Source organism: Salvia hispanica, chromosome 1 (assembly GCF_023119035.1).
Source record: "Salvia hispanica cultivar TCC Black 2014 chromosome 1, UniMelb_Shisp_WGS_1.0, whole genome shotgun sequence".
In the NCBI taxonomy this organism is placed as follows: Eukaryota; Viridiplantae; Streptophyta; class Magnoliopsida; order Lamiales; family Lamiaceae; genus Salvia; species Salvia hispanica.
In genome coordinates, this window is record NC_062965.1 from 11,712,805 (window position 1) to 11,726,006 (window position 13,202).

Consider the following 13,202-nt stretch of genomic DNA (forward strand, 5'->3'; position numbering starts at 1 on the left):
TTTAACTGCACAGAGCTGTCATCGCATCATCCCTAGTTAGTAGGACTGAAAATATTTTCATCATTATTTAGGCAATTTCTTCAATAGTGAGTAGAGAGATAGAGATGCATATTGCATACGATAATACTAGAAATTTTGCAATTTTTTTTAGTTTTTATTTTTAATTTCACCACAAAAATGACAGCGTCTAGTCACTAGTGTACATTTTCACCACCTAGTCTGCCACGTCATTTGTTTCAAGACATGTGCGCACTATACTATACTCCCTCCGTCCCACATAATTTTACCCAATATCCATTTTAGTCTGTCCCACATAATTTTACCCATTTCACTTTTACCATTTTTGGTAGTTGAACTCATATTCCACTAACTCATTCTTACTCACATTTTATTATAAAACCAATATTTTAAAAGTAGGACTCACATCCCACCAACTTTTTCAACTCACTTTCTATTACATTTCTTAAAACCCGTGTTAAGTGAAACTGTGTAAAATTATGTGGGACGGAGGGAGTATCATTGATTTAAGATATGTAGGCCATATTAATTTTTCACCATGTAATTGCAAAAATGTCAAAATCATAATATTACTATATTAGTAGTTAATTTTGAAACTTATGGAATTGACCAAATTTTATACTAGTAGTAGTTTTTTTATTTTGGCAATTTTAAAAAAATTAAACGACATTTAAGTGGCCAGAATTTTTTTTTTTCTGCGCTCCATACAAACACATTACGATTTCTCTCAAAAAAAATGTAAACTAATTAAATAAACCATACAAAAACATCCAAACCGCGTGCGCGGGAAGAAGCAGTTAACCAAAACTGAATTTTGAAAAAACTTCAGCTGAGAGTAACTGTTAAACCCTCAACCCTCAATCAATCCCCTTTCTCTTCTCCTTCTTCTCACAAATTCCCCCAATCAATGTAATCTTGAGATCACAGAAACACAATGGATTTTCCAGTTTTCGAATCGCACTCCAAAATTCCACCCAAATTCTACGGCTTCCACACCTTTGCAGAGCCCGGCTGCCCCATTTCTCTCACCGGTGCCTTCCGAGACAACATTCGCCGCTTCCTTCAAGAGTGCGCCTCCCTCGAGGATCATGACCTCGCCGGGATGCCGATTTGGCGCACGTTTCTGGTCTACGAGAGTAAAGGCACGGTCATCCCCCTTTACACCGTCGAAGAAAAGGTAGAGGATTCTGACCGGCCATTCTGCGATTACTGCCGCTCGGTTGGTTAGTGCGAAATTGGAAACCCTATTCTTCATTTTCTTGAAATTTCTTTTGGATTTTGGGATTTTCTGTGAATTTCCTGTGTTTTGCAATTGATTTCTCGTTCGTGGTTGTAGGATGGAGCCATCACTTCGTGTCGAAGAGGAAATATCACCTGATAATTCCGGCGAACGAGGAGTGGGATGATCCGATTGATGAAGGCGTTTTTGATCTACAAACTCACCTCTTGCACGGCTTGATCCATTGCAATGGGTTTGGCCATTTGATCTGTATAAATGGGATTGAAGGTGGTTCCAAATTCATATGTGGTAGAGAGATAATGGATTTATGGGATCGTATCTGTATGACTCTTAGTGTTAGGTAAGCTTCTCTGCAAATTTTATCTGCTTTCAACTTTTGAGTATGATGATTGATGTTTGAGCTGATTTGATTTGTGTGATTGCTCTTTTATGTGATGGAAACTGATAGGGGGAAAATACTTAGAGCTATAATTGTACGATTTGATCGATCATCACAACGCGTGTTAGATTATTTAGCTCTGCTAAAGAATGATTAGGCTGTTGAGTCTGCAGAAGTTATAGTTCACTTGCCTCTGGTTATGTGATAAGTTGAAGGCGATATTCATTTATGAATGTCTACTGGCACTGTTTGAGATCTTAAACTGCTCTTGTTTTCATTTACACAGTGATTAAATTAGGATGAAGGTGATATAATGAAGAGATGTTTGAGCTGAATGCTTGAGAGGTTTTTTTAAATGATGCAGGTGTGCAACATGAGGATTTGATTTGTGTCGATTGCTCTTTTATGTGATGGAAAATAATAAGAAGCAGATACTTAGAACTATATAATTGTACTATTTGATCGATCATCAAAACTTCTGATTGATTATTTAGGTCTGTGTAGATAATGATTTTGCTGTTGAGTCTGCAGAATTTATAGAGTTCACTCGCCTCTGGTTATGTGATAAGTTGAAGGCGATATTCATTTATGAATGTCTATTGACACTGTTTAAGATTTTAAACTGCTCCTGTTTTCATTTACACAGTGATTAAATTAGGATGAAGGTAATATAATGAATAGATGTTTGAGCTGAATGTTTGAGAGGTTTTTCAACTGAAGTAGGTGTGAAACCATAGGGATTTGATTTGTGTGAATTGCTCTTTTATGTGATGGAAACAGTTAGGAAACAAATATTTAGAAATATAAATTGTGCAATTTGATCGATCATCACAACTTCTAATGGATTACTTAGGTCTGCTAAAGAATGATTTGGCTGTTGAGTCTGCAGAATTTATATTTCGCTCGCCTCTGCTTATGTGATAAGTTGAAGGCAATATTCATTTGTGAATGTCTACTGACAGTGTTTGAGATCTTAAACTGCTCTTGTTTTCATTTACAAACTGAATAAATTAGGGTGAAGGTGATATAATGTTTGAGCTGAATGCTTGAGGGGGTTTTTCAAATGAAGTATGTATGAAACAATGAGGATTTGATTTGAATGAATTGCTCTTTTATGTGATGGAAACTGATAGGATAGAACTATATATATTTGTACAATTTGATCGATCACCAATGCTTCTGATAGATTATATAGGTCCGTGTAAATAATGATTTGGTTGTTGAGTCTGCAGAATTTATAGTTCACTCGCCTCTGGTTATATGATAAGGTTAAGGCGATATTCATTTATGAATGTCTACTGTCACTGTTTGAGATTTTAAACTGCTCTTGGTTTCATTTACACAGTGATTAAATTAGGATGAAGGTGATATAATGAAGAGATGTTTGAGCTGAATGATTGAGAGCTTTTTTCAATTGAAGTAGGTGTGAAACCATGAGGATTTGATTTGTGTGAATAGCTCATTTAAGTGATGGAAACTGATAGGAAGCAAATACTTAGAACTATATATTTGTATTTTGTACAATTTGATCGATCATCACAGCTTCTGATAGATTATTTAGGTCCACGTAAAGAATGATTTGGCTGTTGAGTCTGCAGAATGTATAGTTCACTCGCCTCTGGTTATGTGCTAAGTTAAAGGCAATGTTCATTTATGAATGTCTACTAACACTGTTTGGTATCTTAAACCGCTCTTGCTTTCATTTACACAATGAATAATTTGGGATGAAGGTGGTGTAACTGCAGAGATGTTTGAAATGTTAAGTTGATTTGCATTTGATAAGTGATGAAATGCTTGAATCTCTTTCAACAATGATACCAATAGTATTCCAAGTGTTAGACTGAAATATAACTGTGACTTTGTATGAATCTCTTGTGTGATACGTGATGAATGTATTCTTCATTATTTGAAAGTGATTAGGATGAAACACCTCACTCTTATAGGAAACTAAACAGAAAATGACTATTTACTTATTCTTGTAGGCAAGTTACAGTTGAGGATTTGTCGAAGAAGCACAAAATGGAGCTTCGGTTGCTGCATGGAGTTTCCTATGGTCACTCCTGGTTTGGTAAATGGGGTTACCGGTTCTGCCATGGGAGTTTCGGTGTAAAGGAGCACAATTATGAAAGTGCCATCAATCTGCTCAGCTCGTTGGAGCTTGATAGAGTAATTCAGAAATTCAGTTGTGTGAAGGCAGGCTTTGATCTACAGCAGATGATCCAGTATTATAGAAACATGGGTGGGAACAATTTGGTTACAGTTAGAGACTTGTTCAGATTCATGTTCACGGTAAAGTCGACAACTCCAACCACAAGATATTCCACCACAGTTGCATCATGGCCTGAGAGAAATAAAGTCACTGTCACTACCCATATCAGAAGATGTTCATCGAAGTTCCCTACTAAGCTTGCTCTCACGACCAGCTCGTTCAGAAAGGAGAAGCCCACAAAGTGCAGAAAATTCTCCAATGTTGCTGCGAAGATGGATAGTAGATGGCCGGTTAGAAGGCTCGAGCACGTTGCAGAGGTCATTGCTGAAGCACTGAAGGAGAAGCGAGCAGCAAAAAACACTGGCAGCAGCGGGATGACTAGGCAAGAGGCGCGTGATGCAGCACGCCTCCACATTGGTGATACGGGGTTGATAGATCACGTCCTCAAGGCGATGAACAATGTCATTGTCGGGGATCACATTGTGAGCCGTTCAGTGAACAGATCCACGAAGGTGCTCGAGTATACGATTCAAGATCTCAAGTGTGATGATGAGAAACTGTTTTGCCCCTCAAAAATTGAGAAGCCGGTTTGGACATGTTGTCTTGGTCCCGGGAGGAGCGTCTACAATGACATCGCATACCTATATAAGAATGTGTTACTCGGCTATCCAGAGTGTGAATCTGTGGAATCTGCTGCTCAGATAATTCTTCACAGTAAACACTTTGTTAAGGAGTTCCCTTTTAGGGATGATGATGCTGAGTCATTGATGTTCATTTGCATACTGATTTTGAGTTCGGTTGATCTCAAAGCCGATCTCTCTTATGAATTCACAGCTATGGAGCATGTCGATGTTCCACTATATGCTACAGTAGGTGATCTCAAGATGGCGGTGGAGGATGCGTTTCGTGATACATACTGCGTGCTGGAAAGGCTACAAGTGACAGACATTTTGGAGCTTGAAGAAGTGGAGGATGGGGAAGTCCTGTTTGGGGTCGTTCAGTCGGGGATGGAGCTTCATGTGAAGGGACATGGATCGGACATGGAGAGTAGCTTGAGATACGAAGGCGGGACAGAGAGCTGGACTGTAAGATGCAAGTGTGGGGCGAGAGACGATGATGGGGAAAGGATGGTTGCCTGTGATATATGTGAGGCGTGGCAGCACACGCACTGCTGTGGCATCGGAGAAGCTGAGACCGTGCCAAGGCTGTTCGTATGTGAGGCGTGTTGTACCTCACTTGTAACGATGCACAGAACATGTGGCTCGACTAATGACTACGAGGCGTGTGAGGGCTCCTTTGTTGAAGAGTCATTTGCCTGAGTAGGTTGTTCCTCTGTGACTTGTTGTACAGTGTAAATTCTACATTGTATAGACTGACATATTTGTTTCATATCTTTTGAAACAGAGCTATTGCATTTGTAAATCAGAGTCATTGTGATTGATCTTACAATTTTGAGCAATTATAAACAAGAAAGTTACAGGAGAAAGTATGATAAGATGGACTAAATTCAATGCAGTCTTCTCACTATTAGAAAAATATAGTTACTTGCCTTACAATACAAACATACCTTATGAATCAAATTGAACTATTATAATTAATTTTGATAATATGATATGTAAACTAACTAATGATTAGTTTAATCTGAATTAAGCACTATATAGTTGATATGACTCTATGATGCAAGATTAGTAGTTGCGTTGGCGAATTAAGATTTTTGGCGACTAGGTTTTTCGAATTAAGATTTTTTTGACACACAAAAATGAAGAAAGATAAAGAGATGAGTAGGAGAATCAAATAATTGGACTATATAAAGAATAAAGATACAAAATCGATCCTAGTACTTATACAGACCTCATAACTCTATGCGATTCAAGAATGAACTCACAAGAAAAACTCGATAAAAAGTTTATAATAATGCTCGACTTTATTGCATTAAATAAAATAAGGAATATCAAATAATTGGACTTTGTATCCGAATCATTGTTAGCGACACCCTCTTCTTTTTTCTCTAAAAGCTCATCTTCTTTATTTATATATGGAAACTGACACATTTTCGCAAGGTATATTAGTATATGATTCATTTTAAAAGTATTAAAAATATAATTAAATACTTTACCGTATGATTAAGATCTTACGGAATTAATATACAGCATAAATATAGTACTAAATCTTTTTAAATGGCAAAGACAATATTCTTTTCTTTATTCATTGTAAACGTTTCTGTATCTACTATTGAAATCATAGCCATAAGTTACATTTCGGTCGGAATTTATGCATTTCGTTAATTCCATTAGAATGGGCAGTTTCAAGATTCACACCTATTAAAGTGTAAAAAAGTATGCAAGAGAAAATACTTGACTGGAAATGATGTTTTGATTCAGTGAAAAAGAGAAAATTAAGCGTAAATTTAAGAAGGAAGGCATTATCATTTATCAATGTGACAAATCTTATTATTCCCAAAATTTTTATATCACCAAGCGCAATACATTAATTACGGCTAATGGTGTCTAAAAACAATACTACCAACTGCAATTTAAAACTATGCAGCGGCTATCAAAAAAAGGAAAAATAAGAGATAAAAAAAACCCTTATTCCGAAACCAATGAAAATTTCAATGAAACCCATTGATCTTCTTGTTCTTCTTCTTGCAAAGCTTGAGAAACTCCTCCACAACCTCATCAATCTCTTGATCTCCTTTCGCCTCGAGCTTCTCGCTCATGCACTTGGCACTCTTCCGCACCCTATCGCCGCCCTCCTCCACCACAACGTGGCGTATGGCTTCCGCGATCACCTCCCTCTCAAGCGCCCCTCGGCCGTTCCTCACCACCTCCACACCCACACCAATCAGCTCAACCAACCTAGCATTGAGGGGTTGATCAAGATGCATTGGCATAGCTATGATTGGCACACCAAACTTCATGCTCTCCATCATTGAGCTACACCCACAATGGCTCACAAAACCACCAACACTCTCATGCCCTAGAATCTTAGCCTGTGGGGCCCACCCCTCCACCACCAAACCCCTTCCCTTAACCCTCTCAAGAAACCCTAGTGGCAAGGAATCTTCTAGAACGACACCCTCCCCTTTTGGAAACCTAACCACCCAAATGAAGTTGAAGTTGGAAAGCTCCAAACCATGAGCAAGCTCCATCATATCCTCCTTAGCAAGAAAAAACTCACTCCCAAAAGAGACAAAAATAGTAGACCTTTTCCCCTTTTTGTCTAGCCAATTAATCAAACTTGAGCCCTCTTCCAATTCACAACTAATATTACTACTAGTTTCTTGAACTAGGGCACCAACAGCCACAACTTTCTTCCCCAACAACTCCATCAAATAGTCACTATACTTTGCCTCAATCTCCTTAAAACCCTTGATCAAGACGACGTTGTTTGACCGGTCAACGCCATCGAATGCGTTCCTCCTGACCTTCTCGTCCACCACGAGCAGCTGGTCGCGGTGGGGGATCTCGTAGTCCCGGTAGTAGATCTCCCCGAAGGGGAAGTCCACGGCCGGGGTGGAGAAGTAGTGGAAGAGGTAGGCCATCATGGTGGCGCTGCTGGTGATGAACTCCACCGCGGGGACGCCCTGCGCCGCGGCCACCAGCGGCGCCCACGGCTGGAGGAAGTCGTAGACGAGGATGTCGGGGCGGACGTCGGCGAGGACGCGGCGGAGCTCCGGCTGGGCGACGTCGAGCGTCTGCTTGAGGCGCGGCATGAGCGGCGGCGGGAGGCCGTTGGTGGTGTGGAGGCGGCGCGGGAGGAAGGAGGCCGGGAGGTGGAGCTCGACGAGGCGGATATTGGAGGCGGTGAGGCTGCCCTCGATGGACTTGAAGTTGGCGGCGGTGGAGCAGAGGTGGACGACGAAGCCGCGGCGCGAGAGGCGCTTGGCGAGCTCGAGGTAAGGGGAGATGTGGCCGTGGGCCAGCCATGGGAACATTAGGATATTGTGAATGCTTTCCATTTTTGTTAATGAATGAAAAAGCTCAAGGTTGAAAATGGTTGAGGTTTTGATGAAGGAAGTGGAAATGAGCCATTGCATTTTTATAAGTGGATTTGGAGAGTTTCTATAATTAGGGAGGTATGATGTTAATTTGATTTCTATCTTTGTGTGAATATTTTTTTTCTTTGTGAGGGGGATTTGGTAGTTTTCGTTATCCATTTGTGTATGGAAGGTTTATAAATTATAGTAGTAACTAAGATAACGGAATATATATATTTTTCTGTTATTAGGTATCCACCGGCGGACTCAATAAGATCGAACCTCTGACCATTTGGTTAAGGATGAACGAGTCACGAACTAGTGTTTATTGCATGCATGGTGAGGGGGTGTTGGCGGTTGGGGATACATTTGATTTATGGATATATTGGATTCTGCAAACGAATTTTTTTATAGTTAAGTGGATGATTTGCTACTTTATTTGTTGTTAAGGCATTTGGTATATTCCGATAAATGATGGAATATTCTTGCGTTATTAGCAAATATACATCTTACAAAATCTTTGTTTTATCCATATATATATATATATCTTTATGTGGATATGGTCAATGGAATTTCATATTTAGACACTCCAACCGAAAATTATAATGCTATTTTTGTCTAAGATATGGTAACTGTTTGCAATAAAATCGTAATCAATTATGTTAGTGTAAAGGTCATTTATGATTTATCGTGCGTTTTCAAAACCAACTCATATCGGGCCTTTTCAAAACCCATAATCCAACTCGTGCCCGATAATCATGAGATACATACTTACGTTAAACTATATTAAATTCAAATAAGAAGATAACATATTAAGTACTTAGTACAACATTCATATCAAGTTTTTTGATAGTATGTTTGTAAATGTTAACCTCTTTGTAATACCGACAATGATATCGTACGTTAGGTAACACATTGCTACTAGGGCTGAAAACTTAATCCACGGGTTTCGGGTATACTCAACCCCGACCCAATATCCGACGGGTTTTAGGTACCTGAAACCTGAAAGTATAGGTTTGGGTATGGGTTTGGGAAGTCAATGTTAGGATTTTTCGGGTTTAGGGTACCCGACTAATACCCGATTAAACCCGATTAATTATGTATTTATGATAAATATTTATGTTCTTACTTGTTATCTTTAGAAAATATATAGTTATGCTTTCTCCATTTTATTTACATGTTCATATAATATCTTAAAAATTTATTTTTAATCTCTTTTATGTTTCAATTTGTGCCAAAAGAATTTTTATTTTATAATTAAGTAGTTACTATTTGTCTAATGTCTATTATATATATATAGTCATAGAATCATAATCTAGAGAAAGCAAAAACATTAGAAATTTAGAATTAAGTTTAGTAGTATTGTGTTATTTTTAATAATTTCTATGCTCATCACAATATAATAGTCAATAAATAGTATAGTAGTATTGTGTTATTTTTAATAATTTCTATGCTCATCACAATATAATTTATATAAAAGAATAAATTTGAAATATAATAACTTTGGGTTTATGGGTACCCGATTAGTTGGGTTCGGGTACCCGCATCGGGTATTAGGGTACCCGAATTCACATACGGGTCGGATATTGGGTATGATATTTTTGAGATTTCGGGTTTGGGTACCCGAATTTTCGGGTTTGGGTACTTGCGTATACCCGAATTTACAGGCCTGATTGCTACCATGAAAAACTAAATAATTACAACACATTTATTATTACAATTGTATGTGCATGTCGAGCCAAAAATTAATCTTCCTTTTAGGCCGACCAATCTCCGAATAAACTAAATGTTTCATATTTATCTCTCTTACTTTACTATTAACAATTTAATAAACTAAACACAACTACTTGAATTCTTGTGTTAAAATAGAAACGTCTCACTTAAATTGAGATAGAGGAGTACTATTTACTAACTTTAAAAAGACAATAACAAAACGAAGTATCGGATATAATACTTATTGTCCGCTAGAATAACTAACCATGATTATAGATAATAAATTAATAATGGGTAAATTGAGGTAAAATTATGAAATTTTGCCAAATTCTGTGGTCCACCTTGCAACATTTAAAATCAACCGAAAAATCAAGAATTTTAATATTTTTGTCAAATTTCGCGTGATCTTATCTTGGTGAAATTATGTTTAATGTGACATCCAAAAAATTTAACGAAAACAATACCATATGTGGATTTTATCATTTTTCTCCATACTCATAACAAATAAATCAACTAAGTCACCAATTTGAAAAATATGTGTCAAATCTACAACAGATTATAAATAGGAAAAACTAAGTTTTTGTACTCGGCAAATTGTTAAAAATATTAAAATTCATGGATTGTATTGTTGATTATAAATTTGTAAGGGTGGACCAAAATTTGACCAAAATTCATAATTTTGTGATAATTTGCCTTAATAGTAATTACTCCACTAGACAAAAGTTAATTAATGAAATACTACTGTTTTACATTTTGTGGGCTAATTCTATGTGGAGTATATCTGTAGCAGCATTGGGCCATTATAGCTGACATGGATTTGCACTACGATGGACCAAATTAATCAAGTGGACAGATCATCCAAATTAGGCCCAACAGCAATGTTTGGAAATCAGTTGAGATGATTTTTATTTTTCTTTCTTTGTTTTCTAGTTATTGCAATAATTTCATTAAATTCTACTATTAATTACAGACTAAAATCCAAATATCTGCACACACATCAAGTACCAAAGAAATTCGAGAAGGCAGCCAATACTGAATTGCAGCACTGAACATATTAATCCCTCTCTCTCTTCTCTCTCCCAAAATCCAAATTTCAACATCTTATTTCAATTCCTTCATTTGGCCCTATCTGATTTTCTTCCAAACATCCCCTTGTACACTGTGTCACATAAATATTTGAGGCTGACAGAGACCCTACTTTTTCAATGTTTTAATTATCTTACCAAATTTTGGAATTTTGGGTCCACTTATAAAACTGTGGGAGAATAAGAATAAACATTGCCACAAAGTTAAATCATGTGTTGTGATGTGCCTCTATATGCATTCCCATATTTTTTTTCCTTAATTACTTTATAACGTGTTATACCAAAGGTATAGTACATAGATTACGAAAGGTACTTATTTAAAAAACAATTCTAAGAAAATATATCATTTATTTAGAAATGAAAGATATGTAGTTAGGTAATAAAAACAAAGATTTTAGTAGCATTTTGAGATTCACCTTTTACTCCACATATCAATAGATACGTCTCATCAATTATGTGGAATTATTTGTGCATCAATTTGCAGGGATAAGGTAAAGTATTTTCCCCCATCAAACCCTATTCCTTTCTCCAACATTTTTATTTAAACGAAACTGTTTATAAATGTACATTTTTTTTTTCTTTATTTTGCCATGTATGGTGTAACATCATTTCATATATCTTGGGAATAAAGTGATAAAACTTGGATTAACTCCAATTGGAGAATGAATTAAATTAACACAAAATTAAATATGCTAGCTAGTGGTAATCGTTATCATGCATTAACTTTCACAGGCTTTTCGGCAAGCCAACTTGGTCGTTGGCAATTTTGAATTTCTTTTTTCCATATTTAGCAAGTAATTTTGGTTGCATTTCATGAGAATAAATATCTTCTCTCTCCAAAAAGGAATAGCTCCACTTAATTACGTTACACATTTGAAATCGTAACAAACAGATAAACATAATAATTATAGAATCATGGTGGTGATAAAATAATAATGAAGAAATTATTAATTTTGATAAATAAAAAAATAAAAAAAAGGGAAGTAGTATGTGAGAGTAGCGACAATGCATGAATTGTCAATTAGCACAAATAGCGCGCTTTAAATGCGGGGTAGACAATACGGTCAGCGACTTTCGTCAAGGACAATATCTCTCTCTACTCTCATCCTTGATGTGAAAACTCATCATCTTACACACATTTATACACACACCTAAGGTGTCTCTTCCATTTATTTGTTTTTCCTTTTCCATCATTCCTATATTCAATTTTCGACCACTCCATTTCCAGACATAATATCTCATCTATCCAACTTCTCATATTTGGACTTCAGATGCTATGTATCAATATTTATGTCTTTTATAGGATAGGTTACATTTTAAGCTATATATATATATATAGTTATTAATGCTTTAGTTATGAACTATTAATTCATAACTATAAATGAAAAACCATCTTGGAGATCAATTTTCAGCATTAGCAGACCTAATATGTCAGGTTGATTTTGATGCAAGAAATTGTCCTCGCCACATTTTTGTTAACTTTTTCAAGGTAAGTACATTTAATTACAGTAATTGTGGGGTTGCACTTATATATTGATTGCACATTTTGAATTTGACGATATGGATTGGTTTGAACCACTACAATGTATTGATCAACGTGCAAGTAATCGACCGAACCTCGAACCACACAAAAACCCGATCCAAACTAGGGCTTTGATGCTACTGTGAGGGTTTGTCTATGCACATGTGAAATCACATAGTATGATATTGTTCGTTTTGGCTAAGCCCTCATAGATTTATTATTAAGACACTGAGTAGGGGTTGCACTATACATTACTTGCACGTTTTCTAATTTCTCTATATTGGATGATTGGGGCCGCAACAATTATCCATAATTGAGGACACTCTTTTTATAACAATACATAACGTATCCACATTTTACTATTTTAACACTAGTCATTCCAAAAAAATATTACAAATAAATTGAATCCATGATCAATAGTAGTATATGTTTCTAATAGTTGAAGTTTAAGAAATTACTCCATATATGTATGACTTCAACAACCCCAAATTAATAAAATCATAGTCTTCATCGAGAATTGTTTTGATAGGTTTTGGTAGTGTTTGACTAGTAGGAGTAGTATTACTGTATTAGTTACCATGGTAGATGAGGATGTTTTAACCTACGCATAGTGGCAATAAATACAAGTGCAAAGAAACCACAATTCTATTCTCTGATAATCATAGCGCCATGATAACACCTCCTACCCCTACCCTACCCCACTCCAACCCACCCCCATCCCACAGGGGGTCTTAACTTTTGTCCTTACAAAAAGCAAAGGCAAGAAAGCCTTTCTTTTGGAAAAGGCCTTTATTTCTATTTCTTTCATCAGAGTCACCAGTCACCACCACCACTTTATTTTGTTTCTCTCTCTCTTTCTCTTTCTTTCAGTCACATGTACGTCTGTTGTGTTGTGTATGCAAGTATTAAAATACATATATATAAATATATTTAATTAATAATGTGTGTATTGGGTGGACTTTGATTCAATCATGAAGCAATCGATTACAAAATGATTTACAATCTCCCAAACATATCCATCTTTTCTGTTCTGCCAAAAAAGGTGGTGTACCCTTCT

At 36.5% G+C, this 13,202-nt stretch overlaps 2 protein-coding genes across 2 annotated transcripts; one reads left to right on the plus strand and one right to left on the minus strand.

The window, feature by feature from the left end:
* Positions 1-952: 952 nt before the first annotated feature.
* Positions 953-5,171, plus strand: LOC125187091 (PHD finger protein MALE MEIOCYTE DEATH 1-like). Its single transcript, XM_048083608.1, has 3 exons — positions 953-1,241; positions 1,355-1,598; positions 3,620-5,171. Exons 1-3 carry the CDS (start codon positions 953-955, stop codon positions 5,163-5,165), a joined length of 2,079 nt encoding a protein of 692 aa, XP_047939565.1. The 3' UTR covers positions 5,166-5,171.
* A 1,286-nt stretch (positions 5,172-6,457) lies between these two features.
* On the minus strand, positions 6,458-7,807 carry LOC125187097 (beta-D-glucosyl crocetin beta-1,6-glucosyltransferase-like). Its single transcript, XM_048083620.1, has one exon. It carries the CDS (start codon positions 7,805-7,807, stop codon positions 6,458-6,460), a length of 1,350 nt encoding a protein of 449 aa, XP_047939577.1.
* Between the last annotated feature and the right edge of the window lie 5,395 nt (positions 7,808-13,202).